At 43.8% G+C, this 12,668-nt stretch overlaps 2 protein-coding genes across 2 annotated transcripts in view; one reads left to right on the forward strand and one right to left on the reverse strand.

Annotated features, from left to right (window-relative positions):
- LOC123990739 (plasminogen-like) overlaps positions 1-3,702 on the forward strand; it is a 34,735-nt gene extending 31,033 nt beyond the window's left edge. Inside the window, exons 16-19 of the mRNA XM_046291560.1 lie at positions 983-1,123; positions 1,235-1,341; positions 1,503-1,648; positions 3,363-3,702. Coding sequence (XP_046147516.1) covers positions 983-1,123; positions 1,235-1,341; positions 1,503-1,648; positions 3,363-3,527 — 559 coding nt within the window. The 3' untranslated portion in view covers positions 3,528-3,702. The remainder of the gene's footprint in view (positions 1-982; positions 1,124-1,234; positions 1,342-1,502; positions 1,649-3,362) is intronic.
- A 308-nt stretch (positions 3,703-4,010) lies between these two features.
- Positions 4,011-9,926, reverse strand: LOC123990740 (solute carrier family 22 member 2-like). The gene is made up of 11 exons (XM_046291561.1): positions 8,763-9,926; positions 8,169-8,272; positions 7,925-8,079; positions 7,037-7,205; positions 6,794-6,908; positions 6,605-6,705; positions 5,123-5,337; positions 4,909-5,017; positions 4,699-4,811; positions 4,473-4,572; positions 4,011-4,367 (listed from the first exon to the last, which is right to left on the reverse strand). The coding sequence occupies exons 1-11, from the start codon at positions 9,177-9,179 to the stop codon at positions 4,280-4,282; spliced, it is 1,686 nt and encodes a 561-aa protein (XP_046147517.1). The 5' UTR covers positions 9,180-9,926; the 3' UTR covers positions 4,011-4,279.
- Positions 9,927-12,668: the final 2,742 nt, after the last annotated feature.

Raw genomic sequence — 12,668 nt, forward strand, 5'->3', positions numbered from 1 at the left:
CAATTCAAAGGGAATGGCACCGATCCATATATGGCCATGGCTATTTGCATAAAGGCCTCCTGCATAAAGGCCTCCTGCAGATCTGATTGGTTATGGTGTACCGGTCTGTGTAGACTATAGTATGGGTCTGACAGGTGTTGCATGGTCAATCCGATGTCTGCATGGTCAATCCGATGTCTGCATTGGCCATACAGTATTTACGGTGATATTGCCTCAGCAGAAGTCAGGTCATTTATACTTCTTGCGCTTTGCCGAGCAGTCCAGAGCTGTGAAAGAAGTTTTCAAGGAAGTGAGTTTGTGTTTATGCAGGACCTCCCACCCTCACCTACAGTACCGTCAACCAATAATGTCAATGTGGAGCTATATGGAGCCCCACTGCAATGTGGTACAGAGATCAAGGGCTCCCGAGTGGCGCAGCGGTCTAAGGCACTGCATCTCAGTGCTAGAGGCGTCATTACATACCCTGGTTTGATTCCAGGCTATATCACAACCGGACGTAATTGAGAGTCCCATAGGGATGCGCACTATGGGCCCAGCATCGTCCGGGTTAGGGTTTTTCCGGGGTAGGCCGCCATTGTAAATATGAATTTGTCCTAACAGACTTGCCTAGTTAAATAAAGGTTAAATAAATAAAAATACATTTGGCATCTGCGTGCCTCAGGAGGCTCCGCTATTGCGTCACACCATCCATATGGAGCCTCCGACCACATTGTCGGATCAAGCATAAATTGGCTTTGAGTCGTGCATGTCAGTGCAATAGAATCCTATGCCAATGTGCTTTGCCTACGATAAAATATATTACACAGTTTGTTTGCATAGTTCATTTTGTTTCGGTATGTTACATTGAAAGTGGCCAATATTGTGTGAGTGTTAGCCTCCTACACAGAAGAAAAACAGCACTAATGTTTAGTCATGTTTACTGCGAGGCCTAATTATGGATTACATGCAAGTACATCTGTCTGTGTGTGTGTGTGTATATCAGCTCAAAGAGGCCATCTGCCTACATGGTGGTATTGGGAACGCATACAGAGGGAGCAAATGAACCGTCCAAGCAGGAGCGTAAACTGGAGAAACTGATCCTGGGACCTGGCGAAACAGACATTGCACTTCTGAAGCTAGAGAGGTGAGTGAAGCCATTTCATTGTCTTAAAAAACCCCACAAAATAATGTTTTATATGTTTCTTGCTGTTTGGAGGTCCGAAGCTGTAAAAAGACTTGTGTGATTGATTTGCAGCCCTGCAATCATAAATGACAAGGTTTTACCAGCATGCTTACCTGAGAAGGATTATGTGGTACCACCTGGAACAGAGTGCTATGTGACAGGATGGGGAGAGACACAAGGTTCAAGAGTCATGCATGTTTTATCCCCTCATGGTTGCTCTCATAACATGATACAAAATTAAGTTATTCTTCTGTCCAGGAATCCATTACTTTGTTGATGCAAATATACCAATAATGTTTGTATATTTTCCGACATGAAACATTGATCTTTGTGTTTGTAGGAACTGGTGGAGAAGGGCTCCTCAAGGAGACGGGTTTCCCTGTTATAGAAAATAAAGTGTGTAATCGTCCAGCCTACCTGAACAACAGAATCAAGGACCATGAGATGTGTGCTGGGAACATTGAAGGGGGAGCAGACAGTTGCCAGGTATGCATTGATGTTGTGTTTCTCTTGTCCAGATGCTGTTTTTGTTTAGTTTCATGTTTATTTTTATTAAACCCTCACCCTGTACTTGCTTCCCAATTCCCAGCGTCTGTCGTCTCAAGGCCTTTCCTGTTACACCCTGATCGGTTTCACCTGTCTTTGTGTTTCACTTGTCTTTTGTCTCCACCCCCCCTACAGGTGTTGCCCATCTTCCCCATTATCCCCTGTGTATTTATACCTGTGTTCTCTGTTTGTCTGTTGCCAGTTTGTTTTGTTCGTAGAACCTACCAGCATTTTGTTTCCCTGCTCTCGCCTGTTCCTTGCTCCTGTTTTCTAGTTTCCCGGTTCTGACCGTTCTACCTGCCTGTTGTCCTGTACCTTTGCCCCACTACTCTGGATTACCGACCTCTGCCTGACCTGACCTGACCCTGAGCCTGCCTGCTGTCCTGTACCTTACACCCTCTCTGGATTATTAACCCCTGCTTGCTTTGACCTGTCGTTTGCCTGCCCCTGATTGAGGAATAAACTTTTGTTTATTCAACACTGTCTGCACTGTCTGCACCTGGGTCATACCTTAAAACATGATAGTTACAATAAGACCTTCTTCCAGTCTTTGACCTGTCAAACCTACAGCTCGAAGTCTTCGCTTCACAGTTGAAACTAAGACTTGCTTCGACCAGTGTTAAGCTGTGCTTGAATCTGTTGTCTTGTGAGCCGCCTCACATGCAAGCTTTTCTCTCAGAAACTTGTCTTCTGATTGTGTTGTGGCTTTGTCTGCCAGACCTCTTCCTGTCAGTTTCCAAGTGCCTTTTGATGGTGTAGGAAACTGTACTCACTGACACCTTGGCTTTCGTTGCAATTTCTCTAAAGGAAAGACTTACACTTTTAAGGGTTATAGTGGTCTGTCTTCCTTTAATTGCCTTTTTCTCACCACTATGATAGCAATATTCAGTGGGGCAAAAAAGTATTTAGTCAGCCACCAATTGTGCAAGTTCTCCCACTTAAAAAGATGAGAAAGGCCTGTAATTTTCATCGTAGGTACACTTCAACTATGACAGACAAAATGAGAAAAAAAATCCAGAAAATCACATTGTAGGATTTAAAAAAATTGATTTGCAAATTATTGTGGAAAATAAGTATTTGGTCACCTACAAACAAGCAAGATTTCTAGCTCTCACAATGTGATTTTCTGGAGAAAAAAATCTTGTTTTGTCTGTCACAGTTGAAGTTGTTCCAACACTGCTTTTATACAGACAGAAGGATTGTAATTAATCAACAAAAGTTGTGACACCTGTAGGAATTGTTAGCATCAACTTTCAAGGCTGAAATTACTTCCATTGCTGCAGAACAGCTGTAAATTGTTAACCCATTACTTGTTCCCTGAGAAATACCTTTTTTATTTACTCTGAAATGTACATTCTTTTTCAGTTTTTTTTAACTGAAACTTTTATTCTTAGCCTCTGGCAGTTTACCGCTTACCTTTTGTACCATTTCAGGTTATTCACTGGACTTGAACTGCTTAAAAAATAAATTCAACTGGAAAAATGTTCTAAAACTTTTGACCTATAGTGTACATGCTCAGCAACAACTAGTAATCATTTGATTTCAGTAAGGACTGTGTGATTGGTTGTATACTGCATTTTCCACAATGAGTTTAAGTTGACTGCATTGGAGTGATGATGATAATGTTGGTGATGATGTTTTTGACTTCTTCCAGGGTGACAGTGGTGGCCCTTTGGTGTGCCATGCTCAGAACACCTTTGTTCTCCAGGGAGTGACATCTTGGGGTCTGGGCTGTGCTAACGCCATGAAGCCAGGAGTGTACGTCAGAGTATCGAAGTTTACGGATTGGATTAACAGTCAGATAAAGATGAATTCTTAACCCTCTACTATACATCCATAATCTCGAGGAATGGATCATTTGAGCCCTAAATGTAGTTTTATTAAGACGTGTAAGACTTGAACGTACAAATTAAATACCTGTCGTCAGTGATTTCTTCCGAAATTGCAAGGTTCATTGTTTTTGTTTAGAAAAGAAAATAAAATAATTCTATTGATAAGTAATCCAATTATGTTCTAGCCTGGTACACAACCATGGTTTTTGACCACATGTTAAAAAAAGGGAACAAAGGCTGACATTTTGTAAGAGCTTGTGTCATTAGGTTCTTTGCTGGGAATCCTTTTTCTTAATTTCGGTCAGGTCAGTCAAAAATAAATATATAATATTTAATATGACTGGGGTATATTCACATTTGGGATAACTACAGACAGTGTAGAATAAGAAACTTCTCAAAACACACTAGAGAAGATGACATTTCTGGCAATTTCTACCATAAAACTAGTGGAGGAATGATAAGGGATATCATTTGGGGATTTCCAACTGAAATATTTATTTTCAATAATAGAAATCCACATTGTGTATTTTAACAGCTAAATTATTATTATGATAATTATTATTATCTAAAATGATGTCCTGTACAGTAATACATATAAATAGCAGCACCTCAAAAACATGAAAGATTCACATCAGCTAGTGTTGGGAAACAACAAATGCAAAAAAACATATAGGCTAAGTTACATAAAGTTGTGAGTTCAATATGCTGTCAATCTTGTGAAGAGGCGGAGCAAGATCGATCAGACGATTGTAGCTTCTTTGTTGGTCGTCATGTCAGTGGGCAAGAGATTTGTCAGCTGTTGACTCTTCGGATGGTTTTCTTTGTGTCTGTTGTCAACGGAATATGTACAATAAATCCATATTCCCCAAACAAATCCTCTAACACAATACAGTGCAATTTAGTTTAGTTTGAAGTGATACATAAAATCATACCTGTTTGGGAACTCAATGTCATCGACGGTCTCAGGAAGTCTTACACCTCTGGTCTCAGGCAACAGCAAGACTAAACCTCCAGCTATGCACGCTATCGCCCCTGTGGGGTACGACAAAACATATTACCACATTGAGTGTCAGACAGAAATGGACTCCTCAGACAGAAATGGTCTCCAGTGTATAAGTATCTTATAACAGGTTAATTAGTGTTTTAATCATCATGTACCAAATATGATGAGTGGCAGCTCCAGCCAGATGGTAGCCAGTCTGTAGAGCAGGAATGGGGCCACGATGCCTCCGATGTCACACAGAGTAGAGCAGACTGACACACCTAGGTTCCTGAGGGAAGAAACAGTTGTAGTATTTTTTCCATAATTTTCCCCCTGCTTTGTTATTAGTTCTCAATTTTGAGATGTTCCCCCCTGGTAAACCTTACCTGACAAAGGTGGGGTATAATTCAGTGTTCACAAACACCACCATCTCAAATGCCATGGTGATGCCCAACCGGCCAATGCAGGCCACAACTGTTTTGACCCAGAAGTGACCTGCAGGAGAGAGAGACATTACTGTACTGTATGTACTATGCACATTAAATAAGACGGGATACTACCATTTTCTAACAAGTTTTCTTTCAGATATTGCACACTTACTATCTGGGATCATAGCAGTGATGAAGCAGGATACTCCAGCTACAATGTTGGCCGTGGCAAAGGGAAGACGACGTCCAATACGATCGATGGTGAAGAGGATTAGGAAGGCAGCAGGGAACTCTACCAGTCCAGAGATCAGGAAGTCAATGTAGACGTTTCCTCCTGCGATTCCCACACGCATGATAAGACCCTGGTAGACAATAGCACTAGTGAACCTGTGAAGATGATGGTACAACATCCAATTAGGCCAGGAAAAGAGAAAGGGACCCTGTCATAAATGTATATGTAACGGGTTGAAGTTATTTGTGGTTCTTGAACACACCCTCTTGTCTCTGCCAATCACAGGTGCACCTCTAATTAAGGGTGTGGCTTTTTGTATAAAAGCTGAGCTTTTCCCTTGTTTCAGGGGATATTCTGAGAATCTCTGTGAATAGTAAATATGTGCCAGAACAGAGGGTAGGCCAATGATTGATATATGTTTCAGTAAGGTTGGCTTCTTAGCGGTCATAGCAATGCTTATCAACTAAACAGCAGAGATGAAACGTAAGTCACAGAAAATCGATGTGATCGCAGCTGCAGAGAAGTACTTGGGGCTACAAGATTTGACTTCAGAAGTGTTACAGGGTGTGTTGAGTGGTAGTGTCCTGTCCTATCTGGCCATTGGCCTGGAGTAAGATCAGAGAGGGTTAAAGTAGTGGAATAAGGTGATTGGTTTGAATGAGTATAGGGTTAGTTGGTAGGGTAATTCAAAATGTATTTGTATCTTTATCTTATTTCCCCATTTTCTCATTTTGTATCACAAAATGTAATGGATTTATACTATAGTTGAATTGGGGGTAGTAATGCAACATATTGGATGCCAACAGCCATTAAACTCCACCGAAGAAGATGTTTCAGGGGATCCACAAAAAATTGTAAAGTCTGGCATTCCGTTGGAAGACAGGTTTAATCGGGAGTTCTATGTTCTATGGCAAGAGTGCCTGTTCCCATTGCTGCCACTCTCCTTCCCCCTTGGCATGTTCTCCAGGCTTGTTGGTATGTATGATGTATTGTATGTTGCCCAGAGTTAAACAGAACATTCTGAAGCGAAACCATGATTATTGAATACTGGTGATGATGATTATTGAGATGATGATATACAGTGACTAAATGATTTGTTGGTCAGCAGTTTCTGCACAGAGAATGCTAGGCACTGAAGATGTCCCAGTCTAAGCTTTCTGTTGGTCCTATTGTGAATAACATCTAATGTTGCATTCTACCTGGCCTGTTTATTCAAATGCTCCACCCCTGCTGTTAAAGAACCTGTATGTTTAGTTTAGTCCCGAGGACCTCACGTATAAAAAAGGTAGAGTAGTATCAGCTACAGGAAAGAGTATTTATGGTATAATCTCCCACGTTACATATAGCTTTTGTGCTGTTGTAATTTTAGCTTAAAACATGGGTCAATAGATGTCTAGCTATTGTTTGCAGCATGGGTTTTACCAGTTGAACATGAGGATGAAGGTGTGTTTTCTCATCTTTGGAGTTCTGACCAGATCTAGGAACGAGGCAGTTGAGGTCTGTGCATTGTCGTCTCTCAGCGTCTGTAAGACAGGTTAGGCTATGGAAGCTATCATCAAATCTAGTTTAGTAGTGCCTTTTTAATGATGTATGTCCTGAAACATTTCTTACCTCAATGTTCTTGTAGAGGGTTTTCTTGTTTTCCTTCGCTATTGCCTCAATGATCTCCTTAGCTTTGGTTGAGTTGTTCTGAGAAAGAAGCCATCTTGGAGACTCTGGGATCAACCTGAAAGCCAAAATGTGAGACGCAACATCAGGTTTTTAGAACCCTGCAGACATGCAGTGTGGAAGGGCATTGGATACGGTGATCCTACAACAGGCTTGTACAATATCTGAGGTGATCACAGGTCTTACCAGAAGTAGGTTAGAAATATGAAATAAGGAACAGCGAAGGTCACCTGCAGCCAGCGCCAGTCAGTGATGAGGTAGGCGATGAGGGTCAAAATGAGAATGCCTACACTGAAGAACATCTGTAAAAGCACGCCCACCATCCTTCTGTACTCAACTCCCACTAGCTCGGTGACTGAGGAGACAGGTCAGCAGTGTTAGGGAGTAGTGAACTACATGTAGTTCAACTAGTAATTTAACTACATTTTGCAGTAGCTTGGTGGTAGTTTGAAATCTAGGTAGTGTTTTCAGTAGTTAGCTACACCACTACATGGCAAAAGTAACTGCTGGAACTACACTACATTTTGTGCAAAAATAAAATATTGGTAGGCAAAAATGACATTTTTAGGCATTAGACCTGCCTAATTCCAACTTGAAACAGTTGTTGTGTTAAATAGACTAAATTACACCTTCTGTAAAAATCTGACTCCAGAGTGATCTGTTCTTGCAATTTGTAGTCTATGACATTTCAAATTTACATATAATATATCACAAAGTAGTTTGGATGTAGTGAACTACTTTTTCAAAGTAACTTTAGTTAAGTCAACTATATGTTTCTTAAAGGTAGCTATTGCGGCTTAACTTCTTCCAGTATGAAGCAATCAGTAGCTTGATCAATTATATTTTCAGACTAGCTTCCCTAACACTGCACATAAGACATACTGTATAATAAAGCATGTAACCTTAAGTAAAGCAAAGAGTTATTACTGAAACATAATTTGACCATCCTCCTCAGTTGAAAGTTGCATAGGAAATAAACTAACTTCCTATTTGCTTAACCATAGACTAATTTGCTGCAAATGATCATGTAGTTAATATATCAACTTTTGTGGGACAAGGTATGTTTTTTCATACTAAGCACATATACAGACATCCAGCCTCCTTTAACAGCAAAGCCAAAGATTGTGCGAAATACAAGCATGGATATATAGTTTGGAGCCACTGCTACAAGTATTCCAGCAACCCCATTTAAGAGGTTGGACATCAAGAAGCTCATTTTTCTGCCGAACCTTCAAACAAGAAGAAAGAAAGAGAATGTAAAAACAGCATCTAATATTGAAAAGAGAATCTTTCATCTGTGTTTGCTGAGTAAACTTACCTGTCAGCCAGGTATCCAAAAGTTATGCTTCCAACAAGGAAGCCCACATTCAGTGTAGCCTGGTACATGTCCACCACCCAGGCATCATTACATACCAAGTCAAACTGAAATTAAGAAATACCTCATAATTTACTGCCATATTATAGGGACACTTTCGGATTTTGGCAATGAGGACCTTGATCTACTTCCCCAGAGTCAGATAAACTTGTGAATACTATTTTTATGTCTCTGTATCCAGTAAGAATGAAGTTAGAGGTAGTTTTGCTAGTAGATACCCGCTAGTAGATACCCGCTAGCAGATACCCGCTAGCAGATACCCGCTAGTAGATACCCGCTAGTAGATACCCATAGACTTCCAGGTATTGCGCTAAAGCTAGTAAGCAATTGTGCTAGTGCTTGTTAGCAACGTCCTTCAAACTGCACGCAGAGACATTAAAAAATTATATGCACAAGTTAATCTGACTCTGGGGAAGTAAATAAAGGGGCTCTTTGACAAAATCTCAAAGTATCCCTTTAATGTCTTAAAACGTGAACTTGTTTAGTGTTACGTAACAATACAAGTTATTGTCTAATAAAAAAAGAGAACGTTCTCACCTCGGTCACAAAGGACTGCCTGCCTTCGTAGTCATACTCCCAGCCTTCCTTGCAGGAGGTCACGGGAGCTTTGCTGCGATGGGCGTCGGTGAGGTCAGACTCTGGGTTGTCACAGGTCAGACCTGTATTGTTCCAGTCCAGGTCATACTGCTCACACTGACTGTGGACCAGCACTCCTGAGGTGTTGACCAGAGGGACGGTGATCTTTCTGGCATCCATCAGGTTCCAGCCACAGCTCTGCCGGATCTGACTCACCACTGAGTCCCGGCACCAATGCTCTGGGGTGAACCCCTGGAACACAATGCCCACATAGACCCCAGAAAAAGGCAACGACACCATACATAGCAGAGCAAAAATGCGCTTTTGGCAACGACCAAAATTCCCTGCCTCCTCTAGGATTTCATCGAAAGTGGTCATGGTTGCAGAGTTGGGTGTAAGAAGCAGAGATACTATATGTGAGACTGCAGTGGGATTTGTGCAGGGGTTTTAAAAGCAAAGAGCAGATCAAAAGTCCAATTGTTGACCTACAGTGTTGACTCGCCAACAGAGGCAGCATGTTACTTTTTAATAGCGCTGGCTGTACAGAGTGCAATTCTACTGTGTATTATGCGTATTATGCTAATTAGACCATGTGGATTTTTTTTTGCTATACTCCTGGAAGATAATTACATAATTGTATACTCCTGCATGATACTCACATAATTATAATTGTAGTTTAATGTCACATTTATTACAAGTTTGTGTGCTTGCGGGAGTAGGGTTGTATAACCATAGACATGTTCTCTCACATATTTTCTGCTCGCACAGCATATTGTCAATTCACAGAAACAACACAATCCATCCACTTCTCAACAATGGCAGGTAAGTAACTGTCAAACACTTATAATAACAAAGCTAGGGCAACAACAAACTATTTCAGTAAATTACTTCAAACACAATAAAAAATAAACATGACACAAAGCACATCATCTGAGAGGGAGATCTTACTGTAACCGATGCACACATGGTAGAGGAGAAAGAATTCAAAATATCTTCCGAATCACTTCAGAATCACTTAATTCCCCAATTAAACATACACATACCCAGAATTTGACTTAGTGAATAGGTGCTGCCAGCAACAGACAATGTACAAACAGAATACAGACACTGTTACGATCAACTAGGAGTGGTGGGTGGAATCAGGCGCAGAGAGCAGGGTTCAGTCTTCTTTTCAAATTTATTCCCCAGCGCAACAAAACAGTCACGCCAACACACAGGGCGTATATAAGTTGCCAGTCCAAACAACAGGACAAAATAGTCCGGAGAATAAATACACAAATAACTCACACCATCAAACACAGAGTAACAAAAACAAGCCCGCACAAATACCCAGCGGGCCTAGTGCCCTTAAATACCCTACAAACAACCCTAACACAAAACAGGTGTACCCAATTACCCAATAACCCAAAACAAACGGAAAGGGAATCGATGGCAGCTAATAGGCCGGCGACGACGACCGCCGAGCACCGCCCGAACAGGAAGAGGCACCCTCTTCGGCGAGGTTCGTGACAGTACCCGCGCCCCCTGAAGCGAGGCTCCCGCAGCGAGCCGACCCTGCCCTCGAAGACAACCCGGAGGACGAGGCGCAGGGTGATCCGAGTGGAGGCGATGGAAATCCCTCAAGAGGGAAGGATCTAAAATGTCCCTCCCCGGTACCCAGCACCTCTCCTCCGGACCGTACCCCTCCCAGTCCACGAGGTACTGCAGGCCCCTCACCCGGCGTCTCGAGTCCAGAATAGCTCGTACTGTGTACGCCGGGGACCCCTCGATGTCCAGAGGGGGTGGAGGGACCTCCGGTACCTCACTGTCTTGCAGGGGACCAGCTACCACCGGCCTGAGGAGAGACACATGAAATGAGGGGTTAATACGATAATAAGAGGGAAGTTGCAATCTATAACACACCTCGTTTATCCTCCTCAGGACATTAAATGGCCCCACACACTGCGGCCCCAGCTTCCGGCAGGGCAGGCGGAGGGGCAGGTTTCGGGTCGAGAGCCAGACCCTGTCCCCTGGTGCGAACACCGGGGCCTCGCTGCGGTGGCGGTCAGCGTCTCTCTTCTGCCGTTCACTGGCCTGCCTGAGAGAATCCTGGACTGCCCGCCAGGTCTCTCTAGAGCGCTGTACCCACTCCTCCACCGCAGGAGCCTCGGTCTGACTCTGATGCCACGGAGCCAGGACCGGCCGGTAGCCCAGTACGCATTCGAATGGCGACATATTCGTGGACGAATGCCGAAGAGAGTTCTGGGCTAACTCTGCCCACGGGACGTACCTCGCCCATTCTCCTGGCCGGTCCTGGCAATACAAGACGACCTCAGAAACCTGCCCACTTCCTGGTTTACTCTCTCCACCTGCCCATTACTTTTGGGGTGATAACCAGAGGTAAGGCTGAGCAATCAAAGAATCCACATCTGATGGAACCTCCCGGAGAGAATCTCATCCTTAACCACTGCGTGGAGTCCCTCCAGAAAACGAGCGAGCAGCGCCGGCTCGTTCCACTCACTAGAGGCAGCAAGAGTGCGAAACTCAATAGAATAATCCGTTATGGACCGTTCACCTTGGCATAAGGAAGCCAGGGCCCTAGAAGCCTCCCTACCCGACTGCGTGAGAAAGGAGCGACACTCAGTGGGCTGCCCGGAGTAGCAAGGTGGGTTATTAACCCTAGGTTCTGGAGGCCTTGGATCCTGACGGCAGTGTAACGAGCGTCTGTAGTCGCTGGGTCCATTCCTTGGTCGGTTCCTTCTGTCATGAAGGTGAAAGAGGGACCCAAAAGCGACTTAACAGAAACAGAGAGTTTATTTAAATCCAAAACAGGGAATAACAAAAATCCTCTAGTCTGTAGAGGGAATAACTAGACTGACCACAGACTGCCACGATACCCAGACGCTCCATAAACGCCTTCCAAACCCGAGACGTGAACTGGGGACCCCAATCGGAGACGATATCCTCTGGAACCCCATAGTGCCGGAAGACGTGGGTAAATAGAGCCTCTGCAGTCTGTAGGGCCGTAGGGAGACCAGGCAATGGGAGGAGACGGCAGGACTTAGAGAACCGATTCACAACGACCAGAACGGTAGTGTTCCTCTGAGATGGGGGAAGATCAGTAAGGAAATCTACCGAGAGATGGGACCATGGCCGTTGTGGAACCGGGAGGGGCTGTAACTTCCCTCTAGGAAGGTGCCTAGGAGCCTTACTCTGGGCGCATACCGAACAGGAAGAGACATAGAGCCTCACAAGGTGGGCCACCAGTATTTCCCCCCTAAGACCCCGCACCGTCCTATCAATCCCCGGATGACCCGCAGACAGTAGTGTGTGAGCCCACCGAATCAACTTATCACGGACACCAAGCGGTACGTAACTTCTACCAGTCGGACACTGTGTAGGCGCAGGTTCAACCCTCAATGCCCGCGTCCACCTCCCATACCACTGGGGCCACCAGCCGAGAGGCTGGACGGATGGGAGTGGGTTCGATGGACCGGTCCTCGGTGTCATAGAGACGGGACAGCGCGTCGGCCTTAGTGTTGAGGGAACCTGGTCTGTAAGAGATCGTAAATCTAAAACGTGTAAAGAACAGAAGCCCGCACCTTCAGAAACAGAAAGGGAATCGATGGCAGCTAATAGGCCGGCGACGACGACCGCCGAGCACCGCCCGAACAGGAAGAGGCACCCTCTTCGGCGAGGTTCGTGACAGACACACAGTCAACATAGTCAACATACAGGATATTCAATATAAGTACAGTGAACATCAAACATTAAACTTTGCAAATACCAATACAAACAATTCTTATTGTATTAGAGACAACAAATTAAACAGACAGGTAATGTTAACATAAAATAACATGAAATAATAAATACTGCTCTTCACCACCT

The sequence above is a fragment of the Oncorhynchus gorbuscha genome, linkage group LG12, assembly GCF_021184085.1.
Source record: "Oncorhynchus gorbuscha isolate QuinsamMale2020 ecotype Even-year linkage group LG12, OgorEven_v1.0, whole genome shotgun sequence".
In the NCBI taxonomy this organism is placed as follows: domain Eukaryota; kingdom Metazoa; phylum Chordata; class Actinopteri; order Salmoniformes; family Salmonidae; genus Oncorhynchus; species Oncorhynchus gorbuscha.